General features: G+C 51.6%; 1 protein-coding gene across 1 annotated transcript in view; it reads right to left on the reverse strand.

Annotated features, from left to right (window-relative positions):
- The window catches only part of LOC105526525 (tumor necrosis factor receptor superfamily member 13B-like), a 19,082-nt gene that overhangs the window by 4,424 nt on the left and 1,102 nt on the right, over window positions 1-13,556 (reverse strand). The window contains exon 2 of the mRNA XM_011962538.1: window positions 11,646-11,886. Coding sequence (XP_011817928.1) covers window positions 11,646-11,886 — 241 coding nt within the window. The remainder of the gene's footprint in view (window positions 1-11,645; window positions 11,887-13,556) is intronic.

The raw sequence follows: 13,556 nt of genomic DNA on the forward strand, positions 1-13,556 counted from the left end.
CAGTGAGCTGAGATCCGGCCACTGCACTCCAGCCCGGGCAACAGAGCGAGACTCCGTCTCAAAAAAAAAAAAAAAAAAATTGAGACACAATTTGTATAGCATCAAATTTGCCATTTTAAAGTGTACAACACATCACAAGGCTGTGCAGCCATGGCCACTAATCTGAGACCATTTTTATCCCAAACAGAAACCCTGTCTCATCAGCAGTCACTCCCCATCCCATCTCCTCAGCCCCTGGCAACCGCTCATCTCCTTTCTGTCTCGATGGATTTGCCTATTCTGGACATTTCATATTAATGAAATGGTTTTTTGTGCCTGGCTCCTTGCACTTGGCTTCATGTTTTCAGGGTTCACCACGTCCTGCCGTGCTGTGTATTAGACCTTCGTTCCTCTTTAGGTGGAACGGACAGACCACATCTGTTAACCATTCATCGGGGAAAGGGCATTTGGGTTGCTTCCACTTCCTGGCTATTGTGAATGACGCTGCTGTGAACGTTCACATCCACATGTTTGTGTGGACAGATGTTTTCTGTTTTCTCGGGTGTATACCTAGGAGAAGAATGGTTGGGTCACATGATAACTCTGTTTCATTTTTGGAGTACCTGCTGGACTGTGTTGCACAGCATCCGTCGTTCACACTCCATTTTACAGATGACAAAACTGAGTCTTTAAGATATTGTTCCCAGTCTCAGAGTTGCACCTGGGGGCTGGTCTGACCAACTCTGAGGCGGGTGTTCCAAGCCACACAGCGGCCCCAAGCCTGGTGCTGCCCCTCTTCCTCACACATGCTCTTAGATTCAGGAATCTCATAGTGACAGAGCTGCCAGGACTCTTAGGGGTCACCAGTGTCACTCTGACATTTACGGGGGGGGGAGATGGGAACTTGGGGTGGTTAGTGTCACTCCACCAGCTGGTGGCTTCCTTCATGTCCGGTGCGAGAGCTCAGAGAGGCCTAAAGGAGGAAAGCAAAGCCCCCAGGACCAGCAAACTTGGTGCCACACATCCAAGGCTTACTTGCTCCTACTCACCTCTGGAATCAAACACAAACTATGCCCTGGAAGCATGAGCAGGGGAGACGCTGCCAGCCCTCAGAGCACAGACAGAACACCGGGCTACAAGATGTTACTAAGTGAAAATGAACTGGATTGATTTAGGAAGACTAAACATGTGCACACATTTCAAATGTTTCAATGTGAGATTCTGAAACCCAGACCACACTAGAGGCTGCAGTAGCGAGTGCTGAGAGACCACGCCTAGAGCACGGTCACCCAACATCACGCCCTTGTGGACTATCTGGGACTCATTCCAGGAGAGTGCCGTGGGAGTGAGACTGTGCCACTCTGGGCCTCTGCCTCAAGAAGGTCTGACACCCTTGGTTTTTGCTCCCTTAGGAGCTTTGAGCACCACTCAGGTCGTCCAGGTGGAGAGGCCCCATGAAGAGGGACAGGTCCTGAGATCACCTGGAGGAGAAGCGAGGCCTGACCATAGCAGCATCAGAGCCAAGCCTCCAATGGCTCCATCCCCAGGACCATCTGCTCGACAGACCCCAAGCAAGAGCAGCAGAAGATGCACCCAGCTGAGCCCCGCCACCCCACAGAGCCATGCAAGGCCACATGATGGTCATTTTTAGGGCACTGAGTTTGAATGACCAGAACAGAGACTCACTGCTCTTGAGGACATGAAGAAGGTGCCCCAGCTTCTCATTCCTCTCTGCCCAGGCCAATGATCCGAGGCTTTCTGTGGAAAATGAAACATAGCTTCTGTCTGGCCCCTAGGATACACATGTGATTCAAAATCCCTAGCCTAAGAAAATCAATGCAAATTAGAACTAAGAAAAATATCACTTTCTACCTGTCACCCCAGGAGCACAGGCACCTTGCATACTGGTGGTGGGGTGGACTCTCGAGGGCCATTTGGAACCACCCTGCACCATTTACATTATGCCTCCCTGGCTCCCCTTGCTGCATCAGCTTCACTTCTAGGGCTGCATCTCCCCCAGCACACAAATTGTATTCCTCCAACATTGTTCAGGTTGCAAAAGACTGGATCCAGCCTGGCCTTCCATCTACAGGGGATGAAGGGTTAAATGCAGCATGGCACACCCCCGAGAGGTAATACCACACAGTCACTCCAGCCAAAGAGGCAGGGCCATGTGTCCTAAGAGGGAACATCCCCAAGAGATGTGGGGTGAGAATAGCCAGGCAGGCACTGCGATGCCACCCCAGTGGAAGGCAGACAAGGAGCTGTAAATAAGCCTCACTTGAGATTATGTGAGAAAGGACAGGCGGGAATCCACGGCATGAAGAGGCCCTGCCCTGCGGCTCATTGTCTACTGTTCCCCAGGCCCAAAGGGGCCTAGTTGCAAGCTTTTGCCAAAAAATAAAAATTTAAAAAAATTGCTCATTCTCTAGACTTGTCTGAAAATCAAGTCCGGGGGAAGCATCCCAGAGGCGCAGCTTGCAGGTCTTACCACCAGGAGGCAGCACACACAGTTTCCGAAGCCTGGGGACCAGGCGGGCTGGCACAAAGTTTATTTCTACGCTTTTTCTTTTGTTTTTCAAACTGTTTTCAAAGCCATTTCTCATCCAAAAATACTTTCCCTAGCCTGCTGCGGCTCCCAGCACAGGCTCGGGTCAGCCCGCTAGGCAGCACTGGGACTTGTGATTTAGGGGTGGGCCTGGCGGGGGACAGGGAGTGAGCAGGAGGGCAGGGGGCTATAGTTCTGGATGTTTGATTCAGCCGCCTTTGCCTTCAGTGTCTGCATCTGCAGAGTGGGGCCCGATACCCCTCTCTCTCCACAGAGGGGCTTGGCTTTAGCAAAGGTCCCTGCAAACATGCAGGAGGCAGGGGACCTGGGTAGAAAGTTGTAGCCCATGGCCATGCACTCACACCTTGGGGGCCCAGCCAGCAAGGGGAGCCTGGTGGCAAGGTGGGCAGGGGTGGGCAGGGGCTGCTGGCCCTCTTGCCCGGCCAAGGTTTCTGCCACTGTCCTCAGGGGTCCTGGGCTGCAGGTCCCCATGATGGTCCCCATTTCCTGGTCCCTCTGCTCTGTAAGCCTCTCTCCTTCCCTCCCTGTGGTCTTGGCGCCCTGAACGTTCCAGGTGTGTCCCTGACACATGGTGGGCTGCCAGTGCTTAAGAGGGGCTTTTCTGTGTGAGGTACAGCCTCCCTGTGAGGTCATCACAACCTCCAAATGTGCACACCTTCAGGCCTTCCCTGCAGAGGACCCTACGTTCTCCGGGTGTCTGTGTATGTGCATGCACGTGTATGTGTGTACACGTGCGTGTGCGTGCATATCCGCATGTGTGTGCATGCATGCGCAGGTGTGTGAGTTCAGGAAAAGGCAGGAGGGCAGGCTGGGTATAAGTCTCCTGTTTGGTGTGTGACCTTTGACTGAAGTGGTTTCCAGAGTGTCACCTCCTTCTCCCCTTTGGGCCTGGGGTCCCTGGGTCTTTCTGGGGCCACCTCTCTTTAAGGCAAACCTCCATCCTGCTGGTGGTAGGGTCACACAGACTTCAGCCCCTGTTCCCAGCACCCAGCATCATGCCCATCAAAACAAAGCCTCCCTGGCCCCACATCTGACTCCAGCTTCTTGTGCAGTATCTCCTTAGGGGTGTTCCTTTCACCACTACCTTTCCCCAGCTTCTTGTGCAGCATCTCCTTAGGGGTGTTCCTTCGCCCTGCGACACTGGCCCACCCGGTCCCCTGTGGTTCTGTCCCTGCCTTTGCAGGTCCCTGGACCTTGGCTTCAACCCTGGGAAGCAAAACCGGAGCGTCCTGCTGCCCCCTTGTGAGGGCACATGGTACAGTCAGGACAAAAGCAAAAGCACCCTTCCAACCCAAGATACACAAATGCAATGCAAACCAGGAGGCCTGCAGCCAGGGCCACCTCATCTAGTTCTAGCACCTAAAATAAGTGACATCTTGAGCAGTTCCTGGAGTAAAAGCAGTGTGACTCCAACCCCCGACTCCCACCCCAGCAGAGCTGAGCTAAGGTCTCAGTGGAGCATTGACTTGAAGCTGCCATCCAGGCAGACTCCTGGGGCCCCTGCTCCTACCGGCCATGGCGCTGCCTCTGCTTTCAAGGCTACCATGATTCCACGCCAAGTTGGGGCTCCCTGGCACGTCCTTCCTCCACGTGAGCGTGGGGCTCTCACTAACCCCATGTCTAGCCTGACCATAGTGTGCACTGGCTTCCAACTCCCTGGCATCAATTCGACCACTTCTGATTTCTTCCAGATGGGGCTGGGCCCCCCAGACACCAAGGAGGCCCTCAAGGGAGGTTCTGTGCTGCTCCTGTCCACCCACACCCCACCCCTGCCACATTTGTATCTGATTAGGTTCTCATGAGCCAGAGTGAAGGGACGGACAAATGATGCATCTAAGCAGGAAAAAAGCAGGGCAGAGGAATGGTCCAGCTTGTCAGCCTTTGTCAGCCTCCCAGGCAGTGAAACAGGGCTCCAAGCCCACAGCCCCACCATGCCCCTGGCTGGAGCCACCAAGGGCAACCTCAACTTGGGGGCACCTGAAAATGGCACTTTATAGCATCCCCTGACCTCCTTGTGGCAGAACTCGGGACATATGTAGGCATCTTATGATGTCCCTTCTATGTGCGGTTAAGTACGACCTTCTAGAACTTTCTTTGTGGACACAGCCCTGCTGGAGTTGCTCTGACCTCCCCACCTGCTCGTTCTCCATGTCTCTGTGGGACCCTCTTCCTCTTCTGACCCCTCAAATGCAGATTACCCCACCTAGGACTCTCTTTTCTGTCCCTTTTTCTCCTTACACCTTCCAGTCCCTACACAACCTTTTCCATTTTTGTGACTTCAACTGCCACCTTCTAGGCCAACACAATCTAAACTCTCCAGGTAAAAGGCTTCCCAGAACTCTGAACCCACACGACTGACCCCAAGGCTGGCATCACCCTCACATGGGGTGGGGGGGGGAGGCGGTTCCTAGCTCAGAGCTCCTGGTCTGTACGGAGTCCCTGCCCTGGTAGGCGACCCTGTCCCTCACCCTATGTAGTGAGCTGAATGGTGCCCCCCCCCGCCCAATGATATGCCCCCTGCAAGTGTGACCTTATTTGGATAAAAAATTCTTTGCAGACATATGAATACAAGGATCTGGAAATGAGAACATCCTGGATTAGGGTGGGCCCCAGATCCAGTGACAAGTGTCCTATACGAGAAGAGAAGGCAGAAGACACAGGCACGGGAGAGAAGCCATGTGAAGACAGAGGCAGAGATAGGAGTGAAGGGGCCACCAGCCCAGGAGGCCTGGGGCAGCCACCAGAAGCCAGAGGAGGCAGGGAAGGATCTGCCCCTGGGCTTTCAGTGGGAGTGGGGCGCTGCTGACCGTGGAATCTGCCTGGAGTGGGGCCCTGCTGACCGTGGAATCTGCCTGGAGTGGGGCCCTGCTGACCGTGCAATCTGCCTGGAGTGAGCCCTGCTAACGTGGAATCTGACTTCTGGCCTCCAGTCCCAAGAGAATCGGTCAGTGTTATTTTAAGCACCTGGCATGTGAACACTGTCACAGCCCCAGAAAGCGAATACAGCCTGTCCCAGGGCGGCACCCACCCAACCAGGGTAGTGGACCCTTGAGTCCCGGGCGTGGTTCTGTACTTCCAAACCCCAAGTCACTGAGGCTCCACAAGAGCCCTGCGAGATGAAAGCCATTATGATCACTACAGGGCCTCTCCCTCCAGTTCTAATCTCATGCCAATGCAGTTCCTCCATTCCCCTTCCAGGTCCTTGTCATCTCTGGTTCCCATTATTGCCAGAAACAGCCTTTCACATGGCGCCTGCTGCCATCACCACCATCCAGGAGCAACAGGGTGCTCTCCCAACAGCCCTGCTCTGACCTCTCTTCCAGTGGCTGCCCCTGCCCCCAGCAGGACATCGGCCTCCCAGCCTGGCACGTGCAGCCGTCACCTGGTCCCTCCTGGTGCCATCTCCAGCCGCCCCTGAATGCTTACTCTTCCCAACTCAGTCCTCTCCAGCCCTCACATGGAGGGACAAGGTTGTGCCCTTGGTGCTCCTCCTCCCCCTCTGCCGGGCAAATGAGTAGCCCCACTCGCTGGGGCAGGCTCCGTCACCTCAGGGAGACACAGACGCTCCCTGCACCTGCCCGCAAGCCTGGACAGGGAGCTCCTCGGGTCAGCCTGGAGTCGTCGCAACAGAGCCCCAGGCCAGTCAACTCTCCTGATCAACATCTCAAGCCATTTTCCGTCCAGCTTGGGAGCCTGCCCTTGCTCTCCCCACGAAGCCCCACATGTGAGCAGCAGGTGGATTTTATTAAAAGTTCATAATATGTGTGAATCCCTCATAAATATTTGGAAATTACTGAAAATACATATTGATTCTACCCATCCATGAACATGGGATGTGTCTCCCTTTGTTGGTGTCATCTGCGATTTCTTTCAGCGGGGTTTGTAGTTTTCCTTGTAGAGGTCTTTCACAGCCCTCTTGCCGTGTGTGTGGAAGGTCTTTCTGTGCCCTCTTGGTGAGCATGTGGAAGTGTATCCACCTTCAAAGCAGATCTGGGGTGGGGTCCCTCCTGCTTCTGGATGTAGAGTGACCCCCACACTCCCACAGGCTGGGAGTCCCAGAGGAAGGGATTTAGCTCAGCCTCCAGCACAGAGCCACTCACAGCCTTCCCTGCCCCTAGCAGCACCTGTGAATGCTGTTGCCTCTGCCTGGAACCCTCTGTCCCCACCATGTAGTTTCAACATGGTTGCTTTTCTTTCTTTTTTTTTTTTTTTTTGAGACAGAGTTTTGTTCGTCAGCCAGGCTGGAATACAATGGCTTGATCTCGGCTCACTGCAACCTCCACCTCCTCCTGGGTTCAAGTGATTCTCTTGCCTCAGCCTCCCAAGTAGCTGGGATTACAAGTACCTACCACCACGCCTGGCTAATTTTTGTATTTTTAGTAGAGATGGGGTTTCACTATGTTGGCTAGGCTGGTCTCGAACTCCTGACCTCAGGTGATCCACCTGGCTCGACCTCCCAAAGTGCTGGGATTACAGTTGTGAGCCACCAAGCCCGGCCCATGGTTGCTTTTTGAATGAGCAGTTCCAGCGCACAGAGCTCATGATCCCCTCAAAATGCATTCTCCCAAATCATCCTCACAGCAACTCCATGAGGTGAACAACCTCAAGACTCACAGAACCGACAGGCAGTAGTTTGCTCCAGGCCACACACCTAGTAAGGGACATAACTCAGGGTCCGGCTCCACACTCCACACCCCTGCCACAGCCTGCCCTGTCCTCCTCGGGGAAGCCTTCCCCTTCCCATCTCACCTGCAGCTGGGTTACGTGGCCTCCGTGCACTGAGAGGAATGTGTCACCTGCATGGCTTGTCCACTGTCTGGCCTTCCACAAAATGGTGAACTCCCCCGGTCTGGGACAGGACCTGCCTTGCTCTCTTCCCTCCCCATGCACAACAAGCCCACCACAGTTCCAGGTCTCACTAACGAGTGGCAGTTCTCAGTGGGATGTGAGAGAAACCTGGAGTCGGGGTGAGGTGGGGCCTGACAGGGCTGGAGAGAAAGGACAGCAGAATTCAGGGAGCCCGCGAAGCAGGCAGAGAACAGGTCAGCCCTTACACCGTGTGCAGCTACACAACTTGGTTACATGGTGTTCTCTGCTCCCTGTCCTCAAATAGGTCTACCTCTGGGTCCCTCCCCTGGCCATGTGGCTCTGTACTTCCTATTTGCAATCCACAGCAAGCTCCCCTCCTGCCCCACCAGCCCATGCAGGCATCAGAGATCAGAACAGAACAGACCTTAGCCCTGGGCCCCTGGAGAAACACGGGGCAGGGCAGTGCACAGCAACAGTCATGCAGCCACCAAAAGCTGCGCCATGGCACAAGTGTGGCAGCTGATGCGGGGTGTGGTGTGGTAATGCTGACCCCACTGGCACCAACACGTCCTCACACAGCCCCCTCGCTCACAGCCTGGGGCTCCATTACCCAGAGCCAAGATGAAGATCTGAGGTTCTGCCCAGTGCCCTCGGGAAAGGGGGCCTAGCTGATGGTCACGCACAGGAAGTGGCTAACCTTGTCCCAGGGGCGACAGCTCACACCCAAGGAACAATAGCTCTGTGGACGCCACTGGGTCATTTTCCAGTTGCAGAGGGGGCAGACTTTGGAATCCATAGACTGTGCTCAAATCTCAACTCAGCTGTGCATTCTCTGTGTGACTGTCAGAGAGTCACTGAAATTTGAGACTCAAGTCTCTTGATCTGTGAGGTGGGTAGGGATGATCCAAAGTGGAATCCATTGCATTGGAGGTGGGCAGGTGGCCAGACACCAGGGCGGCAGGCATGGCCACTTGCATCTGTGGCTGGGCTCTTCAGACCCTCTGTATCCACACTCCTTCCATGTAAATCTGTGCTTCCCCTCAGGAGAGGCTGTGCTAGAGTAAAATCCAGGTAGTGAACATAATACCTGATTGGTAGTTTTTCAGCCCTTGGCCCCTCCCTGCCTCCACCCCAGTAGGCCCCAGTGTCTGTTGTTCCTGTCTTTATGTCCATCTGTACACAACGCTTACGGTTCCGTTTGTAAGTGAGAACATGCGGTATTTCGTTTTCTGTTCCTGCGTTAATTCCCTTGGGATAATGGCCTCCAGCTGCATCCATGTTGCTGCAAGAAACGTAATTTTTTTTTTCTTTTCATCTATGTAGTATTCCATGGTATATATGTACCACATTTTCTTTATCCAATCCACTATTGATGGGCCCCTCGGTTGATTCCATATCTTTGCTATTGTGAATAGTGCTGTGACGAACACACGTGTTATGTGTCATTTTGGTAGAAGGTTTTATTTTCCTTTGGGTCATACATACCCAGTAATGGGATTGCTGTGCTAAACGGTAACTGTTTTAAGTTCTTTGAGGAATCTCCAAACTGCTTGCTACAGTGGTTTAACTAATTTACATTCCACCAACACTGTATAAAGCGCTCCCTTTTCTCTGTAGCCTCACCAGCATCTGTTGCTTTTTGACTAACAGCCATTCTTAATGGTGTGAGATGGTCCCTCATTGTGCTTTTGATTTGCATTTCTCTGATAAGTGATGCTGAAATTTTTTCATGTTTATTGGCTGCTTCTGTGTCTTTTGACAAGTTGTCTGTTCATGTCTTTTGCCCACTTCTTAATGGGGTTGTTGCTTTTTGAATTGTTTGACTTCCTTATAGATTACGGATATTAGACCTTTGTTAGATGCACAGTTTACAAATATTTTCTTCCATCTTGTAGGTTGTCTGTTTACACTATTGATTGTGTGTGTGTGCGGGGACGGGGGTGGGTATAGAAGCTCTTTAGTTTAATTAGGTCTCATCTGACAATTTTTGTTTTTGTTGCAGTTGCCTTTCATAAATTCTTTCCCAGAGCAGATGTCCAGAATGGTATTTTCCAGGATTTCTCAAGGATTTGTATAGTTTAGGGTCTTACATTTAAACCTTTTAATCTATCTTGCACCTATGTTCCTCAGGGATATTGGCCTGTAGTTTTCTTTTTCCGTTGTGTCTTTGCCAGGTTTTAGCATCAGGGTGAAGCTGGCTTCACGGAATGAGTTAAAAAGAAGTCCCTCCTTGCTATTTTGGAATTAGTTTCAGTAGAACTGGTACCAGCTCTTCTTTGTGCATCTGGTAGAATCTGGTTGTGAATCCATCAGATTCCATTTAGAGGCAAAAGAGGCTTCCTGAGAACGAGAAGGGAAAAGTTTTACTAAAATAGTTTACGTGGTTCATTAGGCATTGCCAGAGGGAAAAAAATCATAAAAAGAAAAGGCCAGCGTGGTGACTCACATTTGTAATCCTAGCACTTTGGGAGGCAGAAGCAGGAGGATCACTTGAGGTCAGGAGTTCCAAATCAGCCTGGACAACAAGGCGAAACCCTGTCTCTACCAAAAATACAAAAATTAGCCAGATGTGGTGGCACATGCCTGTAGTCCCAGTTACTCAGGAGGCTGAGGCAGAATAATTACTTGAGCCCGGGAGGCAGTCGTTGCAGTGAGCTGAGATCACACCACTGCACTCCAGCCTGGTTGACAGAGTGAGACTCTGTCTTGAAAAAAAAAAATAAATAAATAATGGCCGGGCACAGTGGCTCACGCCTGTAATCCAGCACTTTGGGAGGCTGAGACGGGCGGATCACAAGGTCAGAAGATCGAGACCATCATGGCTAACATGGTGAAACCCCGTCTCTAATAAAAATACAAAAAATTAGCCGGGTGTGGTGGCGGGCGCCTGTAGTCCCAGCTACTAGGGAGGCTGAGGCAGGAGAATGGCACGAACCCGGGAGGCGGAGGTTGCAGTGAGCTGAGACTTTGCCACTGCACTCCAGCCTGGGCGACAGAGCAAGACTCCATCTCAAAATAAATAAATACATAAAATGAAATAAAATAAAAAAGAATTAATAACAAAGAAAACAAAGGCCTTATGGCTGGAGATGGCCACTTTGAACAAGGTAAGAAAGTTCCCGTTGAGTTGGGCATCTGTTAAATGCCAGGCCTCGGAAATGATCTAATTAATCCTCCCAGCAAACACCTCTTGGTGCACCTGCCCTGCTCTGTGGCATTAGAAAGGACGGGAGGGGGATGCCGTGTGGATCCATAAACACTAGAGATGGCATTTGCCCTGCTCTCGGCCCGTCCTGGAGAGACAGCAGGCCTGCCCTTCTCCGGGGGCTGACTACTTCCTTTCCTTTGCAGTGACTTTCCTGTGATAACGTCATTTCCATGAGGCCAGGCCCCAGGGCCAAGGTCCCAAGGGCGGGGCCTGTGTGCCTGATGATGGGGGTTGCCCAGCACCCTGCTGTCCCTGCTTAGCCTGGCATCTCCTGCTCTTGTCTGCTGTCCTGCCAGTTAGCTGCTGCTATGTAACAAGCCATCCCCAAATGCAGGGACGTATGCTTCCTCCCGAGTCAAGGGTTTGGCTGGGCTCAGCTGTGCCGGGCTGGCTCTGCTCCATGTGCCTCTCATCCTCCTCCTGGGACCAGTGGACTGGCCAGGAGTGTCCATCTCATGATGATGCTGGAGTGCAGCAGACTGGAGCACGCAGGCCTCTGGCCACCTAGGCTGAGAACTTGCTTTTCATCACTGCCGCTGCATTTCATTCAAGTCACAGTGCCAGTGGATTCCAGGGAGGGGAACCAGACGCCACCTCTTGGTGGAAGGAGCACGCGGGTAGGTTTGTTACACGGGTGTATCAGCATCAAGCAATATACCCGTGTAACCTACACGTGTACCTCCAGACCTAAAATAAAAGTTGAAATTATAAATAAAATAATAATAGAAATAAATGGAGCCTGTGGCACTGGTGGAGGGCAGGTGGCGGCTCTGCTCAGGTGCTCACACAGGTGGGTCTGCTGCTTACCTGTGCCTGTGCTTTGAGAACTGGCGCAGGCTCGGCAGCCTCCAGTAGCAGCCTCTTCCTCACAGGGCAGGTCCTTTCTCCTGCTTTCTTCTTGTCCACAGACTTCTGGAAATGTTGCCTACATTTTTTTTTTTAATCCTAGGATATCTCCCTGGCTTCTGGCCATTTGCCTGGACTCTGGGCTTCGTGCATTGTGGACTCTCCTGTTCTAGGCCTGGCATCAGGCCTCCCACCCTTTCTGAACCTGCGTGACACCATGCAGGTTTGCCTCACGTGGCTTACCAGGACTTGCTTCTGAGCCTCTTGGTACCTTCCCGAGTTGTCTGAATTGTTTTCAACTTCCCCACTCCGCTGTCTCCTGAGCTCTGCTGGGAGGTTCACTGGGCTCCTGAGCTTGTTCTCACAGAAGTATGCACGTTGCTTAGGGTGCTGTCTGCAGATGGAGGCACAGCTGATGCAGTCCCTCAGGAGATGGTCATAGAACCTGCCTTGCTCCTTGCAGCAGCTGAGTGACAATGGGAGACAGAAGTGCGTGATACTACCAGGTAACACAGACTGGCGGGAGCTCTGGGTTTGGTCGTATCAAAGCAAAAAAGAAATTATGGTTAAACTGCCGAAAAACAATCCCTTAAGCCAAGTACTTTTACAATATACACATTGAAGACTATGCATTGTCCTCTAAGTACTATTTTAGCTGCATTGCATTTTGATGTATTTTTTCTATATCTAGTACAAAATGTACTTATTTTTCATTATTATTTCTTCTTTGACCTATGGGTTATTTACAAGTGCATTTCTTAGTTTCCAAACATATGAAGATTTTTCAGTTATCATTTAAAATTGAGATCTAGATTACATTGTTACGTAAGACCTTTACTTGCATTTTTCAAGCCTCATCAAGGAGAAATATATTTCAAATCAGCATAAGGAATGAAGGGGAAAAGCCGGAATCCTCTTTGGCAAGTTGGGGGAGGGGGCTGGAAGGAAGGTGGAAAGGTTCACATGAATAGTGTTTCTTCTCTCTTAATACTAAATGAGAACTACAGCAACTTACACAAGTATCAGTGCCAAGGCGCAGAAGCCAAGGAAACTAAAGCCCAATCACACTTGCCTTAAGAGAGCACAGCGGACCCAACTTTGAACAGAAATCTATTTAGGACAATCAATTACCTTATCCAACACCTCAGAATATTTCTACATGAAAGTTTTTATGTAAAACAGGCAAGTTTCCTTTGTCTTTAGAATAAGGTATTTATGTGAAAATATGGCTCACAGAGATATTTTAAGGACACATTTCAGAGGCAGTGCAAGATAGTGGGTAAGAACCCAAATTTCAGAGCCTTCCTAGGCTGTACCACTTGTAGGCAGTGTGGTCACAGCCTCTCCGTGCCTCGGTTTCCTCATTTCCAATATAGGGAAAATAACAGTACTGACTTCTTTTTTTTTTTTTTTTTTTGAGACAGAGTCTCTCCCTGTTGCCCAGGCAGGAGTGCAGTGGTGCCATCTGGGCTCACTGCAAGCTCCGCCTCCTGGGTTCATGCCATTCTCCTGCCTCAGCCCCCTCCCAGTGGCTGGGATTACAGGCGTTCACCACTACGCCCGGCTAATTTTTTGTATTTTCAGTAGAGACGGGGTTTCACCATGTTAGCCAGGATGGTCTCGATCTCCTGACCTCGTGATCCGCCCGCCTCAGCCTCCCAAAGTGCTGGAATTACAGGCGTGAGCCACTGCGCCCGGCCAACAGTACTGACTTCTTAGGGTTGTTGGCAGAGCTGAAGTGCCCAGCACAATGCCTGGCACATACTAAATAAATGCTCACTTAATGCAAGACTTGAGAAGAATATTCATTTGAGCCTCTTCACAAAGTAAATACACACCTGTCCTTGTGTCTTTGGCAGAATAAGGGAAGGACCTAAAAGATGACGGAGTTGGAACCTCGAGGAAAACACAGATGGCCCACATGGGGCCCTCCCCTGCTCTGGCCCTGCCGTATCCTCAGGGCTCCAGTGAACTGCACAGGAACTGGTATCTCCACTCCTGGCACAGAGTCAGCCCAGCAGTGCTGTCTTTGGGGCTTTCTGTGACCTGCTCCCCTCCTCAGTGGTCCCAGCATGGCTGCTGCTGGTGGTGCCTGAGTGCCCCAGACCACTGACCCTCCCTGCCTGACCTCACACCCCACCCCAC

The sequence above is a fragment of the Colobus angolensis genome, unplaced genomic scaffold (assembly GCF_000951035.1).
Source record: "Colobus angolensis palliatus isolate OR3802 unplaced genomic scaffold, Cang.pa_1.0 Scaffold595, whole genome shotgun sequence".
In the NCBI taxonomy this organism is placed as follows: Eukaryota; Metazoa; Chordata; class Mammalia; order Primates; family Cercopithecidae; genus Colobus; species Colobus angolensis.